Source organism: Panicum hallii, chromosome 9, assembly GCF_002211085.1.
Source record: "Panicum hallii strain FIL2 chromosome 9, PHallii_v3.1, whole genome shotgun sequence".
NCBI lineage: Eukaryota > Viridiplantae > Streptophyta > Magnoliopsida > Poales > Poaceae > Panicum > Panicum hallii.
This window is the reverse complement of record NC_038050.1, coordinates 72,889,734-72,917,607: the sequence shown is the minus strand read 5'-3', so window position 1 is coordinate 72,917,607 and position 27,874 is coordinate 72,889,734. Positions and strand designations below refer to the sequence as shown.

The following is a 27,874-nucleotide window of genomic DNA, read 5'->3' as shown; positions in this document are numbered from 1 at the left end:
GGGCATTTGCGGGCTCGTTCAAGTGGAAGATTCCGGTGGTTTCCGTACGTGGTGGTGTTGGGGGAGGCTCAAGTGGCGAAGTGGAGCACCTGCTGCGCCTCTTCAGAACACTGGACAGTGGCAGTCACAGGTCGAGACGGACCACCAGCTCAACAGAGTAGACGCACCAGGCACCACCCGTAGAGGTCGTCGATGCTTGTAGCAATACCTTGATCGTCGTAGCGATCGAAGATCCAGGCAGCCATCATGAGAGAGGTGCTTGTAAATGCTGGTTACTTTCGAGCGATAAAATAGGATCTGACCGTTGTTAGGCTAACGGGCTAACTGTACCAACTTTTACAGGCCCAACAAAAAGAAAGGTGGTCACTTGTCCAGTCCACTATTCACAGGCCCAAACCCATTTAAGGATTAAGGCCTTAGCCCAATTAATAAAGAATTGCTCTCTCTTGGGCCAGGCACCTCTCACCCGTCGTCATCATCGATCACATTTTGATTTGATACATGGATGGATGGTTTCGCGCCATTTGATCGATGCACAGGCCCAGCAGTAGTTTACCTACCATACACGCAAAGGTTCTGAAGACGCCGCCCGCCCCTGTCTTTCTGATGGCCGTAGCACTCGGAGACCATCTTTGCACTACGGAGGGAGACACCCGTGTGTCCTGACAACCTACTTGGCATCTACTCCTCATCTGATCCACCCACAGCATCCTGCATATACACACAAAGCCATCACATTCCATCACCGACGCTGAAGATTCCGTCACCATGTCGGCCGGCCACATGGGCAGAGCGGCAGTGATCCTCGCCACTGTTCTTGGCTCCTTGTGCTGCATCAGCGCCACCACTGCCTCTCAGGAAGGTGCGTTCAGCAAATCCCACGCAAGGTGACGAACAATTGAATTGCAGCCGCTTTCCTCTGTGACGATGCTTTGTGCGCAGCGCAACGTTACAACTTCAGGTTCGTGCGGCACGCGCGGGACGCGCCGCTGGTGTCCTACTACAACTACATCATCGTGGGCGGCGGCACGGCGGGGTGCCCGCTGGCCGCCACGCTCTCGGAGCACTCGCGCGTGCTCCTCCTCGAGCGGGGCGGCCTGCCCTACGGCAACCGCAACGTCTCCAGCGAGTACCACTTCGCCGACGCGCTGGCCGACACGTCCCCGCTGTCCCCCGCGCAGCGCTTCGTCTCCGAGGACGGCGTCGTCAACGCCCGCGCGCGCGTGCTCGGCGGCGGGAGCTGCCTCAACGCCGGATTCTACACCCGGGCCAGCAGCGCCTACGTGCGCGCGTCCGGCTGGGACCACCGCCTCGTCAACGCGTCCTACCGCTGGGTGGAGCGCGCGCTCGTGTTCCGCCCCGGCGTGCCGCGATGGCAGTGCGCGCTGCGCGAGGGCCTCCTCGAGGCCGGCATCACACCGGACAACGGCTACACGCTCGAGCACGTCCCCGGAACCAAGATCGGCGGCACCATCTTCGACCGGAGGGGCCGCCGCCACACCGCCGCCGACTTCCTCCGGAAAGCCCACCCGCGGCGGCTCACCGTCTTCCTGCACGCCACCGTCTCACGGATCCTCTTCAGGCGTGCTGGTACGCTTGCCATCTCATCCCAAGCTATATACTTCGTGGTGCACATCCTGCCCGATCGCTCGATCAGGTGACACAATTGCCATGCCGATGCCGCGCGGTCTGCAGAGGGGTTGGCGAAACCTGTGGCGTCCGGGGTGGTGTTCACGGACCCGCTGGGCGTGCAGCACCACGTGTACCTGCGGCGAGGAGGCTCCAAGAACGAGGTGATCCTGGCGGCGGGGACGCTGGGGAGCCCGCAGCTGCTGATGCTGAGCGGCATCGGGCCGCGCCTGCACCTGGAGAAGCACGGCATCCGCACCATCCACGACCAGCCGGGGGTCGGGCAGGGCGTGGCCGACAACCCCATGAACTCGGTGTTCGTCCCGTCGCCCATCCCGGTGGCGCTCTCCCTGGTCCAGGTCGTCGGCGTCACCCGCTTCGGCAGCTTCATCGAGGGCGTCAGCGGCTCGCAGTTCGGCATCCCGCTCCACGGGCGCGGCGCCGCCCGCCACGCCGCCCGCAACTTCGGCATGTTCTCGCCCATGGTACGTACTACGTATTCCTCATCAAAGTCCACAGACAAGAAAAGCTTTGTATTGACCGGCCGGATCGTTGGGCAACAGACGGGGCAGCTGGGCACGGTGCCGCCTAGGGAGCGGACGCCGGAGGCGATGCGTCGAGCGGCGGAGGTGATGCGGCGGCTGGACCGGCGCGCGTTCCGCGGCGGCTTCATCCTGGAGAAGATCCTTGGCCCGCTGTCGACGGGGCACATCGAGCTGCGGTCGACGGACGCGCACGCGAACCCGGCGGTGACCTTCAACTACTTCCGCGACCCGCGGGACGTGGAGCGTTGCGTGCGGGGCATCGAGGCCATCGAGCGGGTGGTGCGGTCGCGCGCCTTCTCCCGCTTCACCTACGCCAACCACACCGCCATGGAGGCCGCCTTCCGGCGCGCCGCCGGGACGGCCTACTTCCCGGTGAACCTGCTGCCCCGGCACCCCAGGGAGACGCGGCCGCTGCAGCAGTACTGCAGGGAGACGGTGATGACCATCTGGCACTACCACGGCGGGTGCCACGTCGGCGGTGTCGTGGACCGGGACTACCGGGTGGTGGGCGTCCAGGGGCTGCGCGTCATCGACAGCTCCACGTTCAAGTACTCGCCCGGCACCAATCCGCAGGCAACCGTCATGATGCTTGGCAGGTGACTGATCCCTGGCTGCAAAATCCACGAGTCCTCTACATCTGATTCTGAATACTTATGTTCAGAAATAGTACGTTCTTGGGGTTGGCTGAAAATTGAATTGAAATGAGCAGGTACATGGGGCTGAGAATCCTGAAGGAGAGGTGGATCAGGAAGGGTGCTGATGACAAGCATTAGTTAGTTCTTCCCAAGATTGTTTTTGTATAATCAGTAGTAGGTTCTACACATGCCATTTCCTTGTTGGTATAATGAATGATGCGCGTGGGATTGCATTCGCATCGCCATCGAACATTCGTGCTTCGGAAAACAGAACCTAACGAGAATTCGACGGCCCATGGGCTTGTTGCGCTCAAGGCCTTGAAGCACGATTCCTTTTTACGATGATGCATTGGCTGCTCAGCCAGTGCCCGCAGCGACGATGGCACTCGTCGCTGCTCATTATTTATTCTCGTTTCCTTGACCTGAAACTCACTATTTATTCTAGTCAGAACAGCTGAAGGCAACGCTCGGGCAAAACAAAAGTAGATGGCTAGAGAAGAGATCGAGCTGACCTGATGCGACTTGCCATGCCCATGATCCACGCCTGCCGTCTCTGCAGTCTACTATCCCCCCACCAACACCGCGGGACTGAATTTATTTCAATTAAAATGACGAGGTGGGCACTGAAACTTGCAGGCCCAGCGCCCAACTAATTCTCGTCTCGTTTCCATGCCACGCCGTTCACGTGCATGGTACGGTGCACTGTACGGTACGGGCGCGCACGGATAAGCATGCACGTGGAGGTGGGCCTTCTATAGGAGGGAGTTACTAGACTCTGCACATACCATCCACAGTTTAAGCAGGTACACGCACACCCTCTCTATTCGAACCAACACTACACCGTACACCGGTGGTAGAGAATGGCCGGCTGATCGAGCGCTGGAATCACCTCGGATCCACGAAACCAGCCGTTCTCTCTTGTTGATCGACGGGTAACCTAACCAGACTAGCTAGTTGGAGAGTCGAAAGCATGCAGGCAGGATTAAGAACGAGTGAAGTCTGATCAATTTTTTTAGCAACACACGTGGGCTAGCACGTGGCGGGTGAGGTTCTAAAATTAGCACTCAACATCATCGTCCAGTACTGTATAAGAGTAATTATTATTTTATATAGGAACATGATGACCCAAGCGGAAGCCGGATCCGATCTGCAAGTGAGCAGAGCAGAGGTGGCGACGTGCTGCTTGCTTGCCTGGACCTACACACCCCGAGGGAGGCGAGGCGATACGACCGAGGGCCGTCCGCGGCCGCAACAAGAAGCGCCACCACCAACCATCCATCCCCATGGTCCATGGAGGCCGACTCCCTCCTACCACCACACAACACCCCCCAAGTCCCGAGTCCTGAGAAGAATCGCGAAAAAGAAAAGGAAAAGCGGCGCTGCCGAGAGCGGAGAGCCCGAGCCCAGTATATATACGGGCGGCGCCGAGGAGCCGAGGAGAGTAGTAGTGGTAGACCACGCCCATCCCGCATCTCTGCCTGCGATCCGCTCTTGTAGGCTGCCCCCATCCGCTCCTTCCTCCCACTGGTACGTGATCTTGTCCCCCGCTCTCTCTCGCCCCAATCCGTGGCCGATTCCCATATTGCAAGGCCTCGTTCGTACTACTCGCCTGCCGCGTCTCGGTTAATCATCAGTTGCTCTCTTCCCTTGCACGGTTCCAGCTTCTTCGGTTCCGGCGGCGGCGGCGGCAGAGATGGCGTCGGGGGCCAAGGACGTGGGCATCCTCGCCATGGACATCTACTTCCCGCCCACCTGCGTGCTCCAGGTACCAACGCCGGACTAGATTCTCCGCGCCACGGATTCGCATTCTCCGCCGCCGCTTCCTAACCTGTTGCAATTCTAATCTGCGCCCAAGACGCGCCGCCGATCCAATCGAGCAGACGCGAGACGCTAGCTCCTCGGATTGGTCCCCGGGCGCTCGTCGTCTGTTCCAAGCGCGGCGGCGTAACCGCGTAAACGCCACCACGCACTCTGCGTGGTTCCTCGGCGCCTGCGCGGGTGCCGGGGTGTGTGTGTGTGTGTTTTCTACGGTTGCCGTGGGTTTTAGCCCCACGCTGTTCGTTGGTTCCGGTAAGAGCGAGGATTCCGACGGGGCTGGGTCCCTAGGCGACGTGCGTCGGTGTGGACTGGGCTGCCCGGAGCGGACCACGCGGGGGTCCCTTGTCCCGACTCCCGAGAGCCGCCGCGCTGCTCCCGTGCTCCGTGTCGTGCCCATCAAAACATCGCCTTCGTTGCGCTGCTCCGTGCTGTGCAACAATGTCACTCCTGTCCCCTGCTCACCGTAGCCAACTAAATACGCCAATTAATCTTATTAATTCTTCATTATTACCACTAGCTGTACTCAGAAAACCATGCATGGATGCAGCCGTAGGAAAACTGTAGCCCAAGTTTTAGTGAGCAATCTTGCTACTAGCTGTAGGGTTTTGGCCAAGAAGCCAGCAGTCAAGGAGCACTGGTCCTCCCCAGATATTGCAAAAGGGACAGGACGTAACTGCTGACGTGGGAATTGCTGGCACTTGTTGAAACAAAAAAAAATTGCTGTGTTGGGGAGGGAAAAGGCCTAGACGATGCCGACTGAAAGGAGCTTGCTACCAGTAGTAGGGCCCTTTGTGGCCTGTTCAAGGTGCTGGTGGCATTTAAGCACCAGATGCTAATCAACAGCTGTCAAAACCTGCTTTAGTTGTACACAGCCATACGGACCATGGAGAATCCATCACGTATTGCTGTGTAATTTTACCATTTTACAGAAACCTATAGGGTTTCACTTCAACCGTGCCTAGTAGTTTCAGTCTTCAAGTGTATGCCACTATTTCTACCATGTATTTTGTAAGAGTGGAATAATAGGTCAACATCTCACACCTCAATTTACATTTTACGAGTAGGGTAATAGGTCAACATCTCAAACCTCCTATAAGATGTCTACATGTTTGAATAGGAGAAAAAAAAAAGACTGTAAATCAAATGAGAGCTTCAGACACTGAGACACAGACATAAATGAGTACCATTTTATTCAAAATAACTGCTGCTTTTAGGATACGCTCAGTTTTCTTTTGTAATCACCTGCTACTGTCTGGGTCTTTCTTCAGCTTATTAGTATGCTATCCATTTGTTTGATACTATTGCTTAAAGCATATTGCGAATTTACATGCTATTGCTACAGGAAGAGTTGGAAACTCATGATGGCGTGAGCAAAGGGAAATACACCATTGGGCTTGGGCAGGATAGCATGGCATTTTGCACTGAAGTTGAGGATGTTATTTCAATGAGGTATTACTATTTTTCTGAGTACTTAACGCTCCTATTATCATTGTTTTTTGTTTTCTTTATATCTTTCTTCATTTCTTGTATTACACTTGCACCTTCTCCTTATGGTTGTTCTTTTTTTTCTATTAGCTAAATCTTTCTTTGATTTGCGAATTATGTGCATAGTTATCATGTACAAACTTAAGCAAGGCGAGGGCCTATTGCAAAACTAGAGCACCTTGCCATGCTTGTTTTCAAGCTATTTGGTTCTGCCTTCAATGTTTGACAGTTCCCATGTTTGTGAAAATAATTGTGTTCTTAAGGTTCCTTAGCTTCAAATGGTTAGGGCCTGTTTAGATGGTACAATTGGAAACCTAGTATTTCATTCCCAATGCACAGGCACTATTTTGTTTTTCTTTTAATCCTCCTTTTTTTTGTAAATCTAACTTGTTAAGATATTGGTTCAGCTTGACAGTGGTGAAGTCCCTCCTGAAAAATTATAACATTGACCCGAAGTGCATTGGACGTTTGGAAGTTGGCAGTGAAACAGTAATAGACAAGAGCAAGTCTATAAAGACATGGCTGATGCAAATTTTTGAGGTCTGTTCCTTTCAATGCAAATAAGATCTTAGATGGCCGAAACTTTCAGGCATGATCAAGTGGCCCTTGTTGATAAAACTAAAAAGCAAAAATTTTCTTCTATTTTCAAAAATATTGTCTTGAATTTTTGAACTTTCAGGCATGAGTAGTTTCTAACAGGCTTATTTGAATTCAGGAATATGGCAACACTGATATTGAAGGAGTTGACTCCTCAAATGCATGCTATGGTGGAACAGCTGCGTTGTTTAATTGTGTTAACTGGGTTGAAAGCAACTCATGGGACGGGCGTTATGGACTTGTTGTTTGCACAGACAGTGCGGTAAGCAACATATTATTAGTCTTCCTGTTTAACTTGAATAATTCTGATATTTGGCTAACAACATTGTTGGTACAGGAGCTTTTTGAGTCCTTGCTATTTCTTGTGCTGACATTTTTTTATCCACTTTGATACCTTTTTTTCAGGTTTACGCTGAAGGTCCGGCTCGTCCTACTGGTGGTGCAGCTGCTATTGCAATGTTGATTGGACCAAACGCTCCTATTTGTTTTGAAAGCAAATATAGGGGATCTCATATGGCCCATGCATATGACTTTTACAAGCCTGATCTTGCTAGTGAATATCCGGTCCGTCTCCAGTCTACATGTGTCTTGCAAACCAAAACAGACGCAATAAACTTGAAATTTCATGGAAAGAATTTCATGTCATATGCAATTTGTGTAGGTGGTTGATGGAAAGTTATCACAGACATGCTACCTTATGGCATTGGATTCCTGCTATAATGTATTTTGTAAAAAGTAAGTTGTGTCCTCTATTTTAGCACATTAACCAAGTTGATTGAGCTGACTGAATCTGAATCCACTATTCCCACATTTCAGGTATGAAAAGCATGAGAGAAAGCAATTTTCAATTTTTGATGCAGATTATGTTGTATTCCATTCTCCATACAACAAGGTATCAGAAAACCCCTATTACATGATTTTAACATCTCAGCAGCACATTGCACGTGACAAGTGGCGTTACAGCGATGGCCTTACCAAGGCAGCTTAACGTTTGGTACTCTCTGCAAAGTTTTTTTTTATTATTATCTGCTTCCCTTATTATAAGTTTTTGCTTTGCGCAGCTTGTACAGAAAAGCTTTGCTCGTTTGTGCTACAACGATTTCTTGAGAAACTGCAGGTTGGTCATTTACTGTATTATCTTTTCATGCATCAAACAAAAAAAACCCTAATTTATTTATGTGTCAAAAACTGAACTTGGTCAACTAAAAGATTTCCTGCTCATTTCAATCAGCACGGTTGATGAAGAGTCTAGGGGAAAATTGGCACCCTATGCTGGTTTGTCATCTGAGGAAAGCTACCAGAGTCGAGACCTTGAAAAGGTATAAAAAGGATAGATTACTAGAATTAGAAACATCTCTGCATGGTCAAGTCATCTGGCACGCTGATAAATTAAGCTGTACTACACAGGCATCCCAGCAAGTTGCGAAGAAACTGTACGAGTCCAAGGTTCAACCAACAACATTGATCCCAAAACAAGTTGGGAATATGTATACAGCATCACTCTATGCCGCTTTTGCTTCAGTTATCTATAATAGACATGAAACTCTGGTATAATACTATTACAATGTTTCTTCTGTTTTTACAAGATCGTGCAATCGATGTTGATGTATTTTCTCCCTGTCCTTTTGACTTGTCCAGGCAGGCCAGAGGATTGTTATGTTTTCATATGGAAGTGGCTTGACATCAACAATGTTCTCTTTCAAAATTAATGAAGGCCAGCATCCATTCAGTCTGCTAAACATTGCAAACATACTGGATGTTTCCGAGAAACTGGTGGCAAGACATGTGGTAAGTATTAGTGATATTCTTTCAGAAATTTCTCCATTTATCACTGAGGCCTACCGTGTTTTAACATAAAGTGAATTGGCTTGGGTTGCTACAATAGTTCAATTGCTGCATGCGTCTTATGTCCATGAACATCAACATTGATATGAATCCACTGGTATCTTCCATGCAGGTTCCCCCGAAGAAATTTGTCGAGACACTGAAATTGATGGAGCACCGCTATGGGGCGAAAGATTTCGTGACCAGTCAGGACACAAGTTTGCTTCCTGCAGGCACATATTTTCTCACCCACGTCGACTCCATGTACCGAAGGTTCTACGCCGTGAAAGACGACGGTGTCACCACTGCAGTGTCCAATGGCCACTGATTTGTCTTCAGCTTGAAGCTGCAGCAAGTCAAAAACAGAGGCAGGTGTATTAAGCATGCGAGTTTTCTTAGATTATCTGTTAGGAGGGGAAGCTGGAGGCTGGAGCTTAGATCAATCTCCAGTCCTAAGGTTGTAAAGTTAGTTGGAGCTACGCGATTGTTGTAATGGTTGCTTAGTAAAAATGCTTGCTTAGCAGGAATCGCAGTGCCTGCGAAATTCAGATAAAGCACACTGCTGGTATGTAAGAATTCTGAATAATCTGCCGATGAACTGTTGGAGCAAGTTATGCTGTTGAAATGGATGATTACCTGTACTAATACGTAATACAGTTTATGCTTCAAATCTTGGATTAGGTGTTTTTTTAAGTTTCTTAGATTCGTGTGTCTGGATGAGCTGACTGAAGGGAGCTGAATGGCAAGGGTGTTTTTTTGGCTATAGAATGTTTCTTCGCCTGTGAGTAGGGCTAAAAGATACCCATAAAGTTTATACGAATACTAGTTTCTGTACACAGAAAATATGGATGCATATGAATATGTATAGAATTGTGGCATCTGAATTATCTCTATCAATGTTTGAATTTGGGAAACAATATGTCCTGCAGTTCGTGTGCCAGTTGAAAACTTTTCGAACTTAATTTCATATTAATTTCAGTATATCATTCGATTTTATGTCCGAGCAAACCTGCATTCAAATTCGATTGAACAAAATGTCGTGCTTTGATCCGTACAGACTTTGCCCGCAAACGGCAGACTTGAGAATTCCTTTTATATCATGTGAATTACCAAACCCTTGAAACATTGTTGCTCTACTACACGTAATTGGATCGTTGTATCCTGTACATGACTCTAGATGAGATGGTTATATGTTAATCCTATGAATTTTAGTGAAATAAATAAATCCATCCACCATGGCTTGTGGGGGATAAGATGACGTTGGATCAACACATTCCATTTCTGAAACCAAATCAGAATACATGTAAGAAGAGATGGGTCGCTGCATTTCTCAAATCCTATTACAGTTCCTAACCAAATCTACACCATACTTCGTAGGGGCGGATCCAAAGGAGGCTTATCTTCCCTTTTTTCTTTCTCCTCCTTCAATTTCTCTTCTTCTCCCTCCTCCTTTTCAACCATAGCTGAAAATTGTTAAGAAGATTTAAGCGGGGCTCCACGAACCTCCATGGAGGCAGGGCCGGTGGATCCGCCGCTCCATCCCCCACAGGCCACAGGCCAACACTAGCTACACCTGATCGCAACGGTCGATCGCTTGATGCTTCATCGAACGGCCAGACGATGCCGCGGCGCGCCGTGTACGACGACGCGCAGGGCAAGACCGCAAGAGCAGCAGGGCCAGCAGCTTCTCTCCTCCCTTGAGAAGGAACAATCGGGACACCCCAAAACCCCCGCCGCCACCATGTCTTGCTCCGACGAGGAGACCCTCGCCGCCCTCATAGAAATTTCTAGAACCCCGGAGGGCCGAGAGGGCCTCTCCGACGTGCTCGCCGACACCCTCCTCCTCCTGCCCGCCTCCCCGGCCCGCCTCCTGCTCCTCCGCCTCCGCCTTCTACGCAACCTCCTCGCCGGCGACGAGTTCAACCAGCACGCCTTCATCGAGCGCTCCGGCCCCTCCGTCGTAGCCGCCTCCGTGCTCTCCTTATCCTCCCTCGCCCCCGACGTGGTGCGCGCCGCGCTCCAGGCGCTGGGCAACACCGCGCACGCCGGGGAGTTCCACCGCGACGCCGTCTGGGAGGCGCTCTTCCCCGAGGCGCTGCGGGTGTTCTCCGGGGTCAAGGACACAGGAGTCCTGGACCCCCTGTGCATGGTGCTCGACACGTGCTGCGGCGGGGAAGGTGGTCGCCGGAGACTCAACGAGCTGTGCGACGAGGAGTTGGGGCTGCCAATCCTTGTCCAAGTTGTCAATACGGCCTCGCAAGGTGAGTTGAGTTCGCCGAATCACCACAATGTTGTTCAGAGTCTTTTTAGGGCGAACACAATTAGTGATATGAACTTGTACGATTTATTCAGATACTAATAAATTATTAGGTCTGTAAGTAATTTGACTGTTGGAACTATGATGAATTTTATCAGATTATTGGATGACAAGATGTATGAGCTTGCTATCATAGCTGGAATGCATTATTTTGCCTATATCTGATATATAGTAGTCTTCAACACCAGGGTTAAGTTGTTGGTTGTGTAGGAGTTCACAGTTTCTCTCTGTGTTGTTTTGTTTGTACAAGTTCAGAGCTGTATATGACCCTAACCTGAAATTATGTAAATGCAGTGGAGCACAAGGAAGAGTGGTTGGAGTGGCTACTGTTCAAAGTCTGTGTTGAGGAGCAGAAGTTTGAGAGCTTGTTTGATGCCTTATGCTCAACTAATGATGTTGACAGTGGCGAATATAATGCTAAGCATGCGTTTCTTTTGGGCACGCTATCAAGGTGTTTGAACAACCATCCCAAAGAAGTTACTGTCACAGACAGTTTTGCACATCATGTTTTCAATGTACACAAGCATGCTGCTGAAACCGTGAATTTTACTCACCGAGGTACCTCTCCTCTTCCAACTGGGTGCCCTGCAATCGATATCCTTGGATACACGCTGCAGCTCCTGAGGGACATGTGCGCTTGGGAATTGCCCTCACCAGAGACTCAAGGTCCTGTTGACTCATTGTTGCAGACTGGCCTTGTAAAGCAACTTCTGAAATACCTAGGTGAGCTTGAGCCACCCAGTACAATCAGAAAATCAATGTCAAAAGGACAAGGAGATAACCATCCAGCTCTTGAAAATGCAAAGGTCTGCCCATACATTGGTTACAGGAGAGATTTAGTTGCGTGCATTGCCAATTGCTTACATGGAAGGAAGAAGGTGCAGGATGAGATTAGGAAACTAAGTGGGATTTTGTTACTGCTGCAGCAGTGTGTCATCGATGAAGATAACCCATACTTGAGGGAGTGGGGTCTGCTAGCTGTTAAGAACTTGCTTGAAGGAAATGAAGAAAATCAGAAAGAAATTTCTGAACTTGAGATGCAAGAACCTGTTATAACTCCAGAGATTGCTAACATAGGTCTCAAGGTGGAGATAGACAAGGAAACACGGCGACTAAAACTGGTCAATACTTCTGATGTAAGTACCTGTTCTAAAATAAGTCTGTATTGGGTTTTATGTATAAATGCATCTGCTAATATCCACATCCTATTCTCCTAAATACTTGTTAAACTATATAACTGGTTCATCAGTTTGCTTAATTGCTTATCAAGAGCATTGGATTGTATCTGAAATCTGGGTTACACTGCAGCTGTGTCCTGTTGTATGTAAGTATTGTCTCAATTGGTAATTCTTTCTTGATCTACTATCTGGATGTAGGCACAAGTTTTTAGTTTTTACATGAATATGGTAGTGCTGGAATTGTTGTCTTTCTGCCTTCCCTATCATTCGTATAATTTGACAATTTGACCAAAATACATAATGATGCCTGTGGGCCGTGGTTTCATAAAGCTGTGTTAACAAATCTCAAGTATTTGCAATTTTGAATATAGGCTGCCTGCAATTTGTCATTAAACTGGTTATACTGTTGCACCGTGTCAGCAGCAGCGTTATCTGACAGCATACTTTGTTTCGCAGACTTAATTTCTCACAGGTCATGTTGCCAGGAGCAAAGTTATGTTGATACTGTGGCTAGGACTAGGAATACAGGTGCTACCTTTTCGTTGAAAGATCAGCAATGTACTCCAATGATGAAGACTGAAGAGATCTATTGTATACCAATATCTTGTATAGATGTTACTATCTTTCCATGGTGATCATGGTTGAGAAAACAGAATTTTGCGACAAGAGTGATATGGATTTCTAGAAAAGTAATTCGTTGTAAGCAAAGCTGTGCTTTAAAAGTATGTGGTTAGCGGTTTTATTACTATAATCTGTATGCAGCAAGCACTGCTATGTGCTAAACATGTGGTCCTTTGTGTGTGTGGGAAATTTAGGTTTATGCCATTAATTTCACACTTTCCAGAGTTTCCTTTCTGTATCGATCAATTAGTCTGGGCGGCCATGTTGCTAGTAAGTTGGTCACTATTCACTATGCAGTGTTTCTGAAACTCAGCAGGTAGTCCTTGGCTCCTTGCCCATCAGTTAGCCTGGGTGAACGAGGTGTCTTCATACTCAGTAGTCCTCCCTCTGTTCCAAATTATAATTTATTTTGACTTGTAATTTGGGAAGGAGGGAGTAAGTAGCTACACTGCGCTTCTGAAATTCTTATTTGGTTTGGTATATGGTCACTACGCTGGGTGACACAGTATATGGGTCTTGATATGGTTAACAATTCAGAACCTGGAATTCTTCTTGTTCTGTACGGTTAATTGGATTACACTTCGCTTACTAGAGATCTCATAAAGTTGTGTTCATATTTTGTTCGGATTTGCGCCACTACCAACACTAAACCCATCTGTTTGGCTTCAAGCCATCACAGCTAGCACAACGAGGATCTGAAACTGCAGCTGCCAGGTCTAGTCAAGGTCCACATATATTGCTTCTTTTGCACTTCCAAGCAATAGCAAATTCAGCAACAGAAGAGCACGATTCTGATGTCAAACGATCACTCCCAACACTGCAAAGGTTACATGAATCTTGTATCATTGTATAAAATGGGAAACTAACTAGAAGTACTTCCCAGATCCATCGTGCCATAGACGGGTAGTTGATCTGAAACAAAAGCTTGAGGCACTTCTTTAGCTAAGAAAATACAACATCTGAACGGAGTACATACTTGGCGTTCTTTTTCACAACCCGGGCTTCATGCAACATACATTTGGCGCCGTGTAGGTGGAGGAGAGCCATTCCTTGCACTGGAGCAACCTATCACACAGCAGCCTCAGATTAGGATTATTCTGACAGTGACACTATTCCATCTGACTTCCATAAGATATACAGGGTCGTGCGATTTTTTCACCCTACAGACCCTTTCAAAATTTTGTATGGGTAATTACAAGATTTTCGCTGCTGCCCAACATAATCTATATGAAATTCTAAACTGCAAGAAAGACTTGTAAACTGTCATTTGCACGACATACTCCTTAATCATTACTTATGTTGGGCATAATTCTTCCAATCTAGACCACTAAACTGGATAGCAGCGAGTGCATATCCAATAGCATGTGTGACAAACCAAAGACATGATAAACTTCATTTCCTTAACAGCAGCAGCAGTTCTCCATGAACGAATTTCTTTGGATGAAACAATCAGACAAACTTGATGTGATCTTATCAAAGATATGAGGATTTTGGAACCAGAAAGTACCTCAGCAACAATTCCACCTCTTTGATCATAAAAGACAGTCTCCCCTCCAACAAGAGCTTGTCCTGATGAATCCTTAGCACTTCCTCTGCCGGAAAGGTATATCAACAGCGTATAATACGTTTTAGAACCATCCCCAAGGTCGACACTCTCATCGATATGCCTACCAAAACGCTGACCTTCAGTGTACCTGTACGCAACAAAAATCAGCACTTATACCAGTAGCGACTCGAGCTTTCTAACATTATAGTACTAGCCCAGCAGCAGATCAGTGGCATTAATAATGCATACCTGTAGAACCTTATATTTGGATTCAATCCTGTAGCTACTTTGCCAGAGACGTTGATGTCTGTAAATATTCTGTTTATTCCTGATTCCCAAATGGCTTGAGCAAGCAATGGATCTGTCACAGATATCCGATCATTGTCTCTGTAAGCCTCCCCCTTTAGTGGCCCCAAACTGCTCTGGTGGGTGAAGCCCATAGACTCGGCGACATCAATGAAAGCCTTCGCCTCCGCGGAAGTGAAGAAGTCTGGAATCTATACAAAGTATAGCAATAGCTCAGAAGAGACATAATCGAGTTAACTTAAGACCTAATAAGCAACTCCTTGTCAATCGAACAACATGACACCAGAGATGCCTTCTACTTTCAGCCTTTCAGGAGCTTTTCTTATTAGGAGTCTAATCATGGTCTACCAAGATTTGCGTTTACTTACAGAGAACAGATTGGCAAATAAACTATTTGCTTGTCTAACGCTCAAATCAAGGTTTTCATCGTTTCCCCCCAAAAAGAAGCAAAAATCTAGGTTGGCTCGTCCAATCATGGCTGCTTCTTCGCAGCATCAATCCTAGTAATTTCTCATTACCCTTTTCACATGTAGTTCGAGCTAAAGGATGTTGGATACAACCATGGGCGAATACGGATTCCCGGGCCAAGGGGGGTGCGGTGTGCTTACGGTGAGGAGGTGGGTGCCCTTGAGGCGATTGATCTGGAGATCCTTCTTGGGCTTGACTGCCGGCCATCTGCCGCCGCCCTTCTTTGCTTTCTTGCCCGCCGAAGCTTTGTTCTGGCGCTGCTGACCCGCGCCTCCAGCCGCGGGTTCCATGGCTGCTGCTCGCCTCTTGCGGTTCGGTGGCATCAGGGAGATGGAGACTACCGGGGTATGGGGTTAATACATTTTACAAAATAGTCCCTCAAAGTATGCACAATACCCCCTAACTTGGATCGCATTTACTAATCGCGACCCGATAATATGTACAATACCCCCTGAATCGGATCGCAATTAATTAAGGGGGTCTTTTGCATATTATCGGATCACGATCTAACATTTTTACATAAAACACCCTGTAACTTTTCTAGATTAATCCCTCGTTTGCTGTTCGCCTCGCTCTCGCTCTCCCGACCTCACACGGCGCCTCTTCCCCGGCGATGGCGACTGCCGCCTCGTCGTCGTCAATGGGCTTCTGCTCCTTCCCCGCCCTTCCGACCGGATACAACCTGTCGCTCCCACTCTTATTCCCAACCTCACTAATGCCATGTCCCTCCTCCCCTCGCCTCCTCTCACACTCGCTGCGCCGACGGCCCGACGCCGCTGCTTCGTTGTCTAATCTCAAGTGTGCATACCCCCCCTGGTTGGAAGGGTGATCGGAGTTTATTGCGCGGTGTTTCCCCTCACCGGATGACTGAAGCAGAGGGAGACCGGCGGTTGTTCCCGTTAGTTGCGAACTCGGTGGTACACCCACTGAGCGCGGGCGGAGATGGCCGATTGCGCTACCGGAGAGGCGGAGACAAGAGAAGCTCGACCCCGGGGACCGCAATGGCGCAATGTCGTTACGATGCGGCCGGTAGGGGATGCGGGGAGTGCCCGTCTGCTTCGGTAACAACGAACAACAGAGGTGAGCATTTCGCTCTCCAGCTTGGCGATGTTTTCTGCCGGCTGCTGTAGTACTTGCAGAATTCGGCTGATTTCTTATTTAAGTTCGGCTGAGATTTTTTTAAGAAAAAAAAAGAAACGGCAATAGCATCGTAGTCTGCATTCTGGGCCTCTGTTGTGCGTGACTTTGACACATTGCAGTAGTAGAACTTGGACTGCAAATTACTGCCGGTCAATGAATTTTGTTTGTTTAGTTTTTCCTTCTTCTTTTTTGGTATACTAGGCTTGGCGATGTTTGAATTTTAGATGAAGTGCCAAATTTTTCACGAATTTTCATGTTGGCAACCAGTAAGTACTCCCTTCGTTCCAAATTGTAGGCCATTTTGGTAAATTTAAATATGTAAATTTTACTATGCATCTAGACATGATATTTATCTAGATGCATAGTATTTATCTAGATGCATAGCAAAAGCTATGTATCTTGATTTGCCAAAACGACCTGCAATTTGGAACGGTACAATTTGAAACGGAGAGAGTAGTTGCCAAAACGACCTACAATTTAGAACGGAGAGAGTAATAAGTACTAAGTAGTAATATTGAAATGCACTTAGGCAATTCTGAAAATGCTCTATTATCTATATGTCAGACAACTGTTAGTAGTAGCGCACTCCAAAGTTCAGCTACAATTCCTTTTGAGCTGCTGCAGAAACTACCTTATCTCTGAATGATTTTTCCTCTGTCAGGAACTAAGTTTTGAGTAATAAGGCTAAGATACAGGGAAAAGTACAGAACCAAATCCACTAATCTGTTCATGTTACAGTTTATGCACCTGAACTGACGAACCATTTGGTGACATTGCTGTTGGTTACGTGTATTAAAACATTAATCTCTGTTAATAATAACCTTTGTACAGAAACTAGGTGACCACTTGAATCAATCAAAAAGGAAACATGGAATTTTCTTTTCTCATGACAAGGAATGGCACAACAGCACCTGTAATGACTTCCCCATATAAGTTTCTGCTCATATTGTAAGGTTTTCTTGGATATTCATGAACGAGCCGCAGATGTTCCCACCGAGGTCTGGGAACGTGGCACACTCGGGCAGAGGGTTCACCTTGCCGTCGGGATCAACACTAACGGGGTACTTGAGCAGATGGCCCTTCATCTTAGTCGCATGGCTGGAGAAAAACTGATCCCAGTTTTTCTGCCCAATGTGCCGCACCTGCCTTATGCACTCAAGGCTCTCCGGCCTGGTGAAGCTCTCCTCAATGGCTCCGATATGCTCCGCCCATAGAGACATCCTGTACCCGAAAATCTGCAGGTGAAAACACAGTGAGCACAGTTCATTCCTCTCTATGTGAAAATATGTAAGTCTCCTGTGCATTCTTGAATGGAAAATAACATCCAAAATGTAGTTTAAACTTCTTTCTTTCTCACTTTGCTGCAGTAAATATGATACAGTAGATGACACCACGGCATTACCAAGTTACCAACTTATCAGAACTGAAGCACATTACCTGTCCACGAGGGGCAGAAAGCGTATTTGCCCATGTGTGTTGTGGTTGGTATGCACCCATTGCAATCTCTGTATCTCTAGTTCCTTCCATGGACCTCTGGTTGATGTTAGCCGACCCGATGATCACATACTCATCATCCACAATCATTCCTTTCGAGTGCACATAAACCATGAATCTCCCGTTCTTCCGAGCTTGGTCCTGATTGATTGTCCAAGTTGAGAGAGAGAGCGAGAAACATGAGTTCAGCATAATTGTATTCTTTCTTTCTTTTTCTAGAAAAATGCAGCCTGCAGCTTTGGCCACTTGCGAAGTGGGCCGCAATCAGCAGTAGAAAACAAAACTACAGCCTGCAGTCTCACCTGTGGGTTGCTGGCTGAGAATGATCCGCTGGAAGAGCAAGAAGTGTCCTCAGCTTCACGATTGCCAAGGCAGAAGAAGTTCAGGTAATCCTGCGGTTCATATTTACCATCTAGCCCTACTTCCTTCAGCGCCTTATAAATTATCTCATACATCATTTGCATTGTCTTGTTCTATAAATGACAAAAGGAAAGAGAGAAATGAATTGCACGAGATAAGTTACTATATTGTTTCATAAAAGGAGTTTATAGGGGAGTACGGTAAAACTAAACAGATTCAGGACAATACAAGGGTTGTAGAATCTAACCTGCCAGTAAAGAATTCTTTGTGTAGGAGTACCGGTAGGGTTACCCTCAGGCCACATTGGGATTAGTATATATGCTGAGAACCTCTCGTTAGCATAAATCTTGTTTGCAATTTTGAGTGCTATCTCAATGGGTATCAAATTATTAGCACCTGCAATGTACTGTAATTCAGTGTCCCAAATTATGGAGTACTTTTATATTTCTTTTCTCTCATTATTTGGGAAAAATGAAGGGACCAACAGAATTTGGACTGGTGAACACAATAGGGGAGTGACATGGGAGTGTGTGAGATCCAAGTACGTGTTCAGGACTCCAGATCAAAAGGGAAAAAGAAATGTTATGCTCACCGATATCTTTATTCGAATCCCAATTGAATGAAGAACCAAGAAAATACTGGTTCTCAATGTAGATGAAACGTTGAGCACCTCGGATTGCATTCACATAAGCTGTATGCACGCTCATATCAATCAGTACATTTTTCCCGCAAACAAGATTCTGTTGACCAAAGCAAAAGGTTGTATTATTTAGTAAAAATAAATGGAGCCCTACATAGGTGGTTAATTTGATTGTGATGTAGTGCATTTCAGTTACCTTACTGGTGGCTTCTCGTGGATCTTTTGGAAAACCCTTGACAGAGTTCGAATCAATTGATCGAAAAATCTGCTTTCCAAGTACAATTTGCTCAGGGTTCTACCAGATGACTGGAAAATTTGCTTTGCAATTAACAATGGAATACTTTGCAAGACTTACCTGAACATCCCATCTCTCTGGATCATTGTCATTTGAATAGACTTCATCGTCAATAGTTGCAATATCAGGTATCTTTTCAATCCATAGCAATGTATCATTGCGTGATTTCGTCAATTTCTTAGACCCACTGCGCTTCGATGCCTTTAACCACCGCTCCTCAAAGTTTTTCAGGACATCATATGCTGCTGGACCGTCGATCTTGGAATGCAGGTCATGCCATGGCTCTCTTGGGCCACGGGCATCTTCTACCTGCAAGGAAATGGTTTGTGAGGATCTAACAAATTGCAACAAATCTCCAAGATCATTGCATAAAGTTGACAGCTAGCTTAGTTGAAGATGATATATGTGAGAGAGGATATTCACCGCAAAGTTTGGGTTGTAATAGTCCTCCTTGTGAAATGTCTGAAGAGTCCGAAACAGAGTATGTCTTGGTGTATCATATCGCCCTCCGCATAAATCAAGGCCTCCGACAAAAGCAACTATCTTCCTTCTATGGTTGTCGGCATCAGCATCCACGATTACCGTTTTCTGATGATGAGTGAATATAGTCCCTGTTTCCTGGAACCAATAGTTACCATCAGTGCACATCCCAAATGAAGGATGGAGGTGTACGCATGCATAATCTTGTATGGTCATCAGAATAGTCAGGCTGGATTAAGGATAAGACCTGTTGCTTCACCCAGCTGTGCCTTTTCCCAGCAGATCGTGGGCAAAGCAGTATCTGAACTGAAGAATGCTTGAAAAATCTACGTGTCTCTTCATCCCGTGTGCCCATGTAGCCTTCCTACAGATAAGAATGCCAATGAGCAGCAAACAAGTTTTGTTCAGATTCTATAGCCTGGCATAGTACCATAGTTTTTTTTTTTCAATGGACATATTCATGAATTCCTCTCTTTTTTGAGATCCCAATTGCCGCAGCGGCGATGAAATTCAGAACAGAAATCAAATTTATATGAGAAGAAAATGCAGCAACGTGATTTTTGGAAAATGAAGCCCTTGCATATAAAGCAGGAGAGCACTGAAAATGTCAGACATGACACAACAAACAGATTTGAAGCATATACTATACTACAGCGTACCATCTTGATGCCAAGGACGCTCCGGGACGTGGGATCGTCCCAGACGAGCAGCAGGACCCGCACCCCCTCCTGCGACTTCCTCCTGAGCAGATCGCCGAGCGCCATGCCGCCGGTGCCGTCGCGCACCAGGTGGATGGTGTGGAACACGGACCAGCCGGTGATGTAGATGAGCCTCCTGGCGTGGGATATCGCGTCGTAGACGTCGCGCCAGCACTGCCCCTGGCGGTAGCAGGCGCCGTTCCCCAGCCTGATCTCCGGCAGGGTCCCGTCGGGCACGTGCGCGTCCTGGTACAGCGTGACCCTCCCGCCACGGCGCAGCGGGAAGTAGGTCCTGGGCACGCCGGCGAAGTCCGGTCCCGGGGTGACGCCGTGGTGGTACATGGTGAGCCTGGCGACGGGGAGGTACTGCACCGACAGGCGCAGCACGGCGCCGGGCGCGCACTCCTTGCCGTTGCGGTCGAGGACCGGGTACGTGCCCTCGACCCTGTCCCCGGTCTTGAGGCAGTCGGCGCGGATGGAGACGACGCCGATGAGCTCGGCGCCGACGACGTCGCTGTCCTTGACGACGAAGTTGACGGCCGCGGCCTCGTGCGCGACGTTGACGACGAAGTGCTGCTCCCAGACGGGGTTCTCGTCGTCGGGGATGACGAAGGTGCGGGCCACCACGGCGGAGGCCACCTGCACGGTCACGTAGGGGTCGCTGGTCATGGCCTCGGAGGACTTGGACTTGCAGATGAGGTCGCGCACGGTCTTGGAGAGGATGTCCTTGTTGGGGAGGTTGTGCGCGTCGTGGATCCAGATGTCCAGGCTGCCGTGGAGCAGCACCGGCGGCGCGTCGCCGGTGCCGTCCGCCACCACCCATGCGATGCTCTCGTCGTCGTCCTGAGGCATCGCCTCGTCTCGTCTCTAGCTGCTCAGATCCACGGTCGCCCTGATCCAATGGTTCCCTTCCCTTCCCTTCCTGCCGTGTGGTGATCTCGTTACCGTCGCGCGCGAGCGTGCATGCCTCCTCTCTTCCTTCTCTTCTCCCTGTTCTTCGTCGTCGCGTTGGCGCTGCTGGACCTGGATCGCTCGCTGGTCGCTGCTTCCCCTGAATTGGAGGGGAGGAGTGGCCGCGTGGCAACGACGCTTCGTTTCGTTCACTTGGATGGGCTGATTTAAACATGCAGCCCACATTCCATGGGCGCAAAGCCCAACAGGCTGCAAGCGATATCTGACCGAGTCTGACTTTTCCATCAGGATTTGAATCCAAGGAGAGAGCGCAGGTACAGTGCTGTACAGCTGTTGTGTCCTGCTCCTGGCAACATCTCGCACGGGACACCCCTGCGTCTGCATTCGATTTGGTTCTTGATCCTCTCCTCATTTCCTGACGCCACGGCGCCTTTTGGCAGGCTCATCCGCTCCGGGTACGGTCAGGGTCGGGCTGTTCCTATGCCGCCCGTGGTCCAGGCCAGGCCGCCTGCAACACTAGAGAGCCCGGCCCGCCTCACCTCCACCTCCTCACCCTCGCGCGGGATGGTGCGGCAAACATGCACCCACACAACAGCCGTGCCTGTACTCGCCACTCGATTGCATGGCACACACCAACACCTTCCCTGTTCCTGTCCGCGTGCGGTGCGCGCCTCGTGATCTCGCTGACCGGTTTGTTGGTTGACCTGGCCGGCCAAAGCCCAGCAGTTGTTCGTGTGCCCGGAACGTTATCGCATCGACGATCCATCCGGGTCCAAAAGCGACAGAGCACAACAGAGTGGCGCCCGTGCCCCCATCTATCTTACTCCTAGTCCTATCTAGCGCAGCGCTTACCGTGTGATTGGTGGTGGTGGTAGTAGTAGTAGTATAATAGGACACGAACGTGCAGGCTCAAAGCGAGATGTCCGAGCACGAGAACGGCAGCTGACGCAAGCGGGACCCCGCGACGTGGCTCCACGGCCCGTCTATGCGTGGTAACTTTTGGCAGATGCCGTCAGCAAAAGATCGGGGATGGACGCAAAAAAAAAGAAAGAAAATTTCCGTGAGAAAAAAATGGAGCGCTTTCGGCAGATCAAGTTGCTTTTCTTTTATTTGTATATATGTAAAATCATCATGATGGATCAGTCCGGGACGGCGACCAGAGTGACTGGCATCTACCTCATCTGTTTTCATCTGTCCATGTCCTTGTTGCTCCTTTTCCTCTTTGGCTCATGGAAGAGTCATGCAGCGCACAGTGACGTCCACGCCAGATGCTCGAGTGGAACGAGGCACTGTACTGACCACACCAGAGCAGCAGCTCTCTCCTTTACGGTAGAGGGCAAGGGAGTGGAGAACTCCTGCTGGATCGCCATTACGGGAGCTTCTTCCTTTGCTCGCTGTCAAGGGCATCGACTGTTTTGGAAGCGGCCGGCGGCGGCGATCTTGCTTACCTGATCCCGTCACCTTGCTTCTTATCAGCCTTCTAGCTGGAGGTAACTCCTCCCTGTTTGGGTAAGGAACAGCTCCTTGATCCCTACTACAGATCGATCGGTGCGAGGATCCCTCGCTTGAGCTAACACTAGAGTTGCTGCAAGACCGAAGAAGCTGAATGCTTGTTTGGGCAGGCAGGTGTGCAGTGCATGTTAACCAACTTTACGGTCAAGGTGGCAATGAACGAAAAGCTAGATCTATCTCGGCAGTACCAGGTACTACCCACCAAAGCGTCCCTACTCATCTCGCTGCCGCTGTTACCCACTTAATACAGCGTCACAGGGTGCAGAGATATTTCCAGCGCCACCGATTAAACCCTGAACAGTGGAGCTGCTAACTGCTAGCGTGCTGTTACATTACGCGCCCAAAAAACCAGGTCCTGTTGCTCGTCAAGTCGTCGCCACCGTGCCTCGTACTCCCTCCTACGGCATTGCGATTAGCGGCCGTCGTAACCGCCACTCTGATCGTGCGAGCTGAATTGTTTTTTTTTTTTGAGGAAATTGGCGTGTCTACTGCCAGGACCAGCAGTACGGGGCAACGTATGCTTGCTGCGGCTTCAGGATGCAACGATTGCCGGCGCGTACAGAACAGCAGCGGCGGCAGGAATTCATTGCCCCGTTTTCACTCGCATCACCTAGTAGTACGGTGGCGCAGGAAATGAATTTTTACAGGCTGGAAAGGAGAGGGAAGGTGAATGTGATGTCGCCGTCTTTAAAGTTGATGAAATGGAGCAGCGCGCCTTCAAAACGGGGGAGTAATGGGCTGGCCGCCTTCTGTACGCGTACGACGACGCGGACGCGTCTTTCCTCAGTAAATGGCGCGAGCCCAGCGCCTCAGCCCACTGCCTCTCGCTCGCTATTACTCACTCCGGTGACGGTTCCTGGCTGGCATTTTACGGACACCCAGACCCAGGCGGCAACAGCAACGAACGAACGCCCCTGAGCTCCTCTCGTTCACAGCTTCCACCAGCCAGCAGAGGCAGAGCTCCAACGGGCTCGACTTGTTGGGTGAAAACAAAAGCCTCTCGCTTGCCAACACCGAGCGCGTTGGCATGGTCACAGGGACCCTTCAATCCTGCAAGTACCGATCGCCAGCCATGGATACTGTGATTTTCTGAGTGGAGCAATAGCTGGGAGCTAGTGGGACATAGCAAATGAGTAAGCAGGGACATACATTTGGGGGATTTTTGAAGAAATTATTTTTCCGCCATTTTTTTTTACAGAACGCCATTGCAGCTGAGCTTGCTGCGTCGCAGATGATCTCGTTACCTTGCTGCCTATACAACAACAAATCGCCTACTTCCTTCGCCATACGTACACCGGGCACACTCACGATAACCTACCACTCACTACTACTGGTAACCTTGGGACTGACCGACACGATCGCGCCGCCATCAACCGGATGGATAAACCTACGCGACGGCCTTGGCCGGCGGGATCACGATCGGGCTCCTCACGACGTGCTCCTTCGAGACCCACTTCAGGTTCCCCTCGGCGCCGCCCACGGCCGGCTGCCCGTTCCACCGCACCGTCACGCTGAAGCTCTGCTTCTCGTTCGCCCGGGAGAAGCGCAGCATCGGGGGCCGCACCACCACGGACACGTCCTTGGGCATGTCCACCACCGCCGTGTACACCGAGTTCGCCGCCCCGACGTTCGTCACGGTGCGCCGGACGGTGATCGGATGGGAAAGCAGCTTCACCACCAGCGACGGGTAGTTGAGCTCCGCCTCGGTGATGGCCTTGAGCTTCGCGCAGGCGATGCGCCGGCCCGTTATCTCCTTCACGCCGTCGTCCCCGAGCCCCAGCCCGCAGAGGTAGGCGATGTACTCGTTGGTGCTCAGGTCGTACACCAGCCCGGGGTCGACGGCGCGGGACGGGTTCACGTACCCGGCGCCCATGCTGTAGAAGCTCGCCCGCCGGTACTGCTCGTCCTTGATGGGCACGCCGGCGTGGTCCGCGACGTTCGAGGACGTCATGATCGCCGACTTGATCGCCGCGGGGGACCAGCTCGGGTGCAGGCTCTTAACGATGGCGGCGATGCCGCTCAGGTGAGGCGTCGACATCGAGGTGCCGGACTCCATGAAGAAGTTCAGGCTCACGTCGTCCGCGAACTCCGGGTGCATCTCGCTGGGCGCCCACGCCGCCAGGATGTTCATGCCGGGTCCGGTGATGTCCGGCTTCAGGATGCCCGGGCTCGCCTTGTTCGGCCCGCGCGACGAGAAGAAGGCGACGGACGGCGCCGGGGACGAACCCATCACCGTGCCACGGAAGCTGATGGTCGCCGTGGGCTTGGGCGTCGACTTGATGTAGGCCTCGATCTTTGACCCAGCGGCGTAGCTCACGTGCGACGCGGGCAGCACGTGGGCGTCGGCGAAAGTGGTGTACCCCTCCGCCGCCTTGTTCATCAGGATCATGCCGGCGCCGCCGTACGCGGACACCATCTGGCCCTGCTCGACGTGCTCGCCGATCGAGCGGCTCTCGCAGAGGGCCACCTTGCCGCGCACCTCCGCCTCGACCAGCGTGCTGCAGTCGCGGGCGTCCGGGTCGCCGTTGCGGCCCGGGAACACGAGCGGGAGCTGGCGCCCGGCGGTGTTGTTCCGGGGCTGGAACAGGGACTCGCCGTCGAACTCCTGCCCGTTGCCGAGTCTCACGGTGGTGCGGATCGCGCGGTCCATGGTGCCGGCCGCCACCGTCAGCATCCACGGCGCGCCGTTCCGGATGGTGCCGGCGACGGGGCCGTCATTGCCGGCCGCGGCGCTGACGAAGATGCCGTGTTCCATGGCCTTGAACGTGGCGACGGCGATGAGATCGTAGTTGAACTGCGCGCCATCGGTGGCGCTGATGGAGAAGGAGAGCACGTCCACGCCGTCCTTGACGGCGGCGTCCAGCCCGGCGATGATGTCCATGATGGAGCAGCGGCTCCGGGCGCACACCTTGTATATGGCGAGGTGCGCGTGCGGCGCCATCCCGGACGCCGTGCCGTGCGCGTTCCCGCGCACGTCGGCGTTCTGGACGAAGTTGCCCGCCGCCGTGCTCGCCGTATGCGTGCCGTGGCCCGCGTCGTCGACCGGCGGCGCGGTGTTGTTGATGGCCGCGCTTCCGAACGCGCGCGCGCCGATGACCTTGTTGTTGCAGCCGCCGGCGGCGATCGATCTGAACTCGCAGGTGCCCTTCCACTTCTTGGGCGGCGGCGGCAGGCCGGCATCGCCGAAGGACGGGTGGCTGGGCAGGATCCCGGTGTCCAGGAGCCCAATCACCACGCCCCGGCCGAACCCGGAGCGGCTCCAGAAGCCGTCCTTGCCGAGGTGGAGGCCGAGGAACCCCGGCGAGTGGGTGGTCGCCAGCGGCAAGAACTCCTCGGGGTAGAGGCGCAGGCAGCCCTCCTTGCTCCTCAGACTCTCCGCCTCCGCGTCGGTGAGCCGGGCGGCGAACCCGTTCAGCACGTGGCTGTACGAGTGTATGATTCTCGGGCCGTCGTCGCTCGCCGAGTCCAGCGTGGCCTCCGGCAAGAAGGACCGGTGCCACTCCTCGACCGAATCGGTGCTGCCGTCCTCTCTCGGCTCGAGATGAACCACATAGTTCTTGCGCTCCTTCGCGAAGGAGACCGCAAGCAGCGCAGAGGACAAGAGGAAGAGGAGGCCAAGGTGGCCTCTTTGGGTCCTCATGAGGCCGGGACTGGAGGAGGAAGACAAGGGGAGGTCGCTGCTGCTATTGCTGGATGCTGCCTTGGCCCTTCTGCTCCCTAGCGCCGAATCGATTTGAAGTGAGGGGGCAGGGCAGGGGCGGGGGGGAGTGAAGTGGCGTGGCAACGACGAGGGGGTGCCGGGGTTTATGTAGGCGGCAGGCAGCGGCAGTGGGTGGGGGAGGAGTGAGCGAGCGAGTGATGGGCAGCGCAGAGCACTGGCGGTGAGCTGGAGGGCAGAAACGAAGCAGGAGAAGGGGGGAGGGAGAGGACGGGGTTGATTTTGAATTTGATGATGCCATGGGTAACTGTCCCCCGGGTTGGGAGAGGCCACGGCGACCGTTGGATCAGAAAACGACGTGTCAATCGGCCTGCTCGCCCCTCTAGAAGTCTGGGGCCGGAGTTCACTTTCCGGCGAGGTCCATGGATTTCGCGCGGGCTCTCGCTGCCTCTCCTTTCGTGCTGTTGCTTGACGCATTCCTGAAACAAATGTAGTGACGTGGGGTAGCAACTGACTCCATCAGTTTTAAGGAAGGTAGGGTAACTTTTAGGATGGGAGATGGATCCTTGTTGCGAAGTTAAAGTAGCAGTACAAGAGTACGCAACAGATTTCCGGAATAGTTTTGTGGTATCACGCTTCGGTCGTGCGAGAAATGATCCCGCATTTTGAAACCCCCGCGGCGCTGGGATGCCACTGCCAGCCACAGACAAGGCTAGTGTGGTGTTGTGCTCGGAACAGCACGGAGTGAGAGCCACGGCACCACCGCAGCGAGCGGCAGCGACATGATTCCAATTCCAACCCTGGATGGCTGACCGCTGCTCGCCAACGCGTGAGCTGGACGGTAGCGACTCTCGCGTCGTCTCCTTTCGAATCGGGTCGAGCTCTCTGGAGCACTGTGCATAGCCTTTGCATGCAGAGCGCATTTGCCTCGGTCAGTGGGGGCTCGAAGCTGATGCCAATCGGCGCGGGTGCTTTCGAGCCGGGGCCCACCTGTCGGCGACCGCGCTAATGATGCGCCGGTGGGCCAGTTTTCTGCGGCGAGAGGGCTGAGGGTCAATCATTCTTTGACCCCGCCGCGGCCTTCCCGTCCACAGACAGGTGTCTGAACAGAACAGGGAGGGCCAGGATTCGAAAACGTTTCGCCGGAATCGCTTGTCGCTTTGCGTCGGGAGAATGATGGAGATCGAGAGTGCTTCGGATTATAGAATTGGCAGGAGGAGCCTTTGCCAAGGATGATATTTATCGCCCATCGAGTTCGGCTTCGCTTTCGTACCCCCAACACTAGTAGGATGCTCCAACATCTTGACGTGGACAATGGCCGCATCGCATGCTTTTGCCGCAACGATGAAACGTTCTCGAGAAGCACGAGCCGGGTGTAGATTATGCGTTTCTCACTGGCGAGCACTACGATCTCATGGACTTTATAAGTACTTTACTAATCGCGGCGGATGATCAGACATCAGTAGCACCAGCAGACTAAGTTTCCGGTGTTTCAGTTCGACTGTCTGACGACGGTCAGCAATGATGCAGGGAAGAAGCCCTTTTGCGGATCCACCAAACCCTGGCATGATGGCATGCATGCTGTGCCCGCCGATGAGAGCACGAGCACCCACCACGTAGCATCTACTCCCACGTCGAGCGCACCACCAGTGTTCATACGCAGAATGCCAATAATGGGAGGGATAGAGAGGCGCACGAACAAGTGCGCGCGGTTCC

At 51.1% G+C, this 27,874-nt stretch overlaps 6 protein-coding genes across 6 annotated transcripts; 3 read left to right on the top strand and 3 right to left on the bottom strand.

Annotated features, from left to right (window-relative positions):
* Positions 1-635: 635 nt before the first annotated feature.
* On the top strand, positions 636-3,013 carry LOC112876590 (protein HOTHEAD-like). Its single transcript, XM_025940734.1, has 5 exons — positions 636-862; positions 943-1,590; positions 1,696-2,114; positions 2,193-2,770; positions 2,884-3,013. Exons 1-5 carry the CDS (start codon positions 769-771, stop codon positions 2,945-2,947), a joined length of 1,803 nt encoding a protein of 600 aa, XP_025796519.1. The 5' UTR covers positions 636-768; the 3' UTR covers positions 2,948-3,013.
* Positions 3,014-4,089: 1,076 nt separating this feature from the next.
* LOC112874348 (hydroxymethylglutaryl-CoA synthase-like) lies at positions 4,090-9,189 on the top strand. Its single transcript, XM_025937626.1, has 13 exons — positions 4,090-4,336; positions 4,471-4,574; positions 5,970-6,076; positions 6,520-6,652; positions 6,828-6,971; positions 7,115-7,273; positions 7,371-7,444; positions 7,526-7,601; positions 7,771-7,826; positions 7,941-8,028; positions 8,117-8,257; positions 8,348-8,497; positions 8,667-9,189. Exons 2-13 carry the CDS (start codon positions 4,503-4,505, stop codon positions 8,859-8,861), a joined length of 1,395 nt encoding a protein of 464 aa, XP_025793411.1. The 5' UTR covers positions 4,090-4,336; positions 4,471-4,502; the 3' UTR covers positions 8,862-9,189.
* Positions 9,190-9,909: 720 nt separating this feature from the next.
* Positions 9,910-12,864, top strand: LOC112874347 (ataxin-10). Its single transcript, XM_025937625.1, has 3 exons — positions 9,910-10,794; positions 11,145-11,986; positions 12,485-12,864. Exons 1-3 carry the CDS (start codon positions 10,131-10,133, stop codon positions 12,488-12,490), a joined length of 1,512 nt encoding a protein of 503 aa, XP_025793410.1. The 5' UTR covers positions 9,910-10,130; the 3' UTR covers positions 12,491-12,864.
* Positions 12,865-13,366: 502 nt separating this feature from the next.
* On the bottom strand, positions 13,367-15,311 carry LOC112874350. Its single transcript, XM_025937627.1, has 4 exons — positions 15,110-15,311; positions 14,445-14,692; positions 14,157-14,343; positions 13,367-13,714 (listed from the first exon to the last, which is right to left on the bottom strand). The coding sequence occupies exons 1-4, from the start codon at positions 15,290-15,292 to the stop codon at positions 13,592-13,594; spliced, it is 741 nt and encodes a 246-aa protein (XP_025793412.1). The 5' UTR covers positions 15,293-15,311; the 3' UTR covers positions 13,367-13,591.
* A 1,567-nt stretch (positions 15,312-16,878) lies between these two features.
* Positions 16,879-21,102, bottom strand: LOC112876013 (phospholipase D beta 1). Its single transcript, XM_025940040.1, has 10 exons — positions 20,038-21,102; positions 19,626-19,742; positions 19,322-19,516; positions 18,959-19,207; positions 18,800-18,868; positions 18,556-18,703; positions 18,211-18,359; positions 17,906-18,076; positions 17,547-17,744; positions 16,879-17,344 (listed from the first exon to the last, which is right to left on the bottom strand). The coding sequence occupies exons 1-10, from the start codon at positions 20,926-20,928 to the stop codon at positions 17,051-17,053; spliced, it is 2,481 nt and encodes an 826-aa protein (XP_025795825.1). The 5' UTR covers positions 20,929-21,102; the 3' UTR covers positions 16,879-17,050.
* Positions 21,103-23,630: 2,528 nt separating this feature from the next.
* On the bottom strand, positions 23,631-26,288 carry LOC112877711 (subtilisin-like protease SBT1.2). Its single transcript, XM_025942068.1, has one exon. The coding sequence runs from the start codon at positions 26,138-26,140 to the stop codon at positions 23,888-23,890; it is 2,253 nt and encodes a 750-aa protein (XP_025797853.1). The 5' UTR covers positions 26,141-26,288; the 3' UTR covers positions 23,631-23,887.
* Positions 26,289-27,874: the final 1,586 nt, after the last annotated feature.

Bases quoted from the DNA above. Each gene is read 5' to 3' on its own strand.
- LOC112876590 (XM_025940734.1), top strand. From the start codon at position 769: ATGTCGGCCGGCCACATGGGCAGAGCGGCAGTGATCCTCGCCACTGTT. The intron at 863-942 runs GTGCGTTCAGCA...CTTTGTGCGCAG, and splicing joins CACCACTGCCTCTCAGGAAG to CGCAACGTTACAACTTCAGG. The intron at 2,115-2,192 runs GTACGTACTACG...GTTGGGCAACAG, and splicing joins TCGGCATGTTCTCGCCCATG to ACGGGGCAGCTGGGCACGGT.
- LOC112874348 (XM_025937626.1), top strand. From the start codon at position 4,503: ATGGCGTCGGGGGCCAAGGACGTGGGCATCCTCGCCATGGACATCTAC. The intron at 4,575-5,969 runs GTACCAACGCCG...CTATTGCTACAG, and splicing joins CGCCCACCTGCGTGCTCCAG to GAAGAGTTGGAAACTCATGA. The intron at 8,498-8,666 runs GTAAGTATTAGT...TCTTCCATGCAG, and splicing joins AACTGGTGGCAAGACATGTG to GTTCCCCCGAAGAAATTTGT.
- LOC112874347 (XM_025937625.1), top strand. From the start codon at position 10,131: ATGCTTCATCGAACGGCCAGACGATGCCGCGGCGCGCCGTGTACGACG. The intron at 10,795-11,144 runs GTGAGTTGAGTT...ATGTAAATGCAG, and splicing joins TGTCAATACGGCCTCGCAAG to TGGAGCACAAGGAAGAGTGG.
- LOC112874350 (XM_025937627.1), bottom strand. From the start codon at position 15,292: ATGCCACCGAACCGCAAGAGGCGAGCAGCAGCCATGGAACCCGCGGCT. The intron at 14,344-14,444 runs GTATGCATTATT...TGTTGCGTACAG, and splicing joins CCAAATATAAGGTTCTACAG to GTACACTGAAGGTCAGCGTT. The intron at 13,715-14,156 runs GTACTTTCTGGT...GCTGTGTGATAG, and splicing joins GAGGTGGAATTGTTGCTGAG to GTTGCTCCAGTGCAAGGAAT.
- LOC112876013 (XM_025940040.1), bottom strand. From the start codon at position 20,928: ATGCCTCAGGACGACGACGAGAGCATCGCATGGGTGGTGGCGGACGGC. The intron at 19,743-20,037 runs GTACGCTGTAGT...TCTTATCTGTAG, and splicing joins GCGTCCTTGGCATCAAGATG to GAAGGCTACATGGGCACACG. The intron at 19,208-19,321 runs GTGAATATCCTC...ATTTCCTTGCAG, and splicing joins ATTACAACCCAAACTTTGCG to GTAGAAGATGCCCGTGGCCC.
- LOC112877711 (XM_025942068.1), bottom strand. From the start codon at position 26,140: ATGAGGACCCAAAGAGGCCACCTTGGCCTCCTCTTCCTCTTGTCCTCT.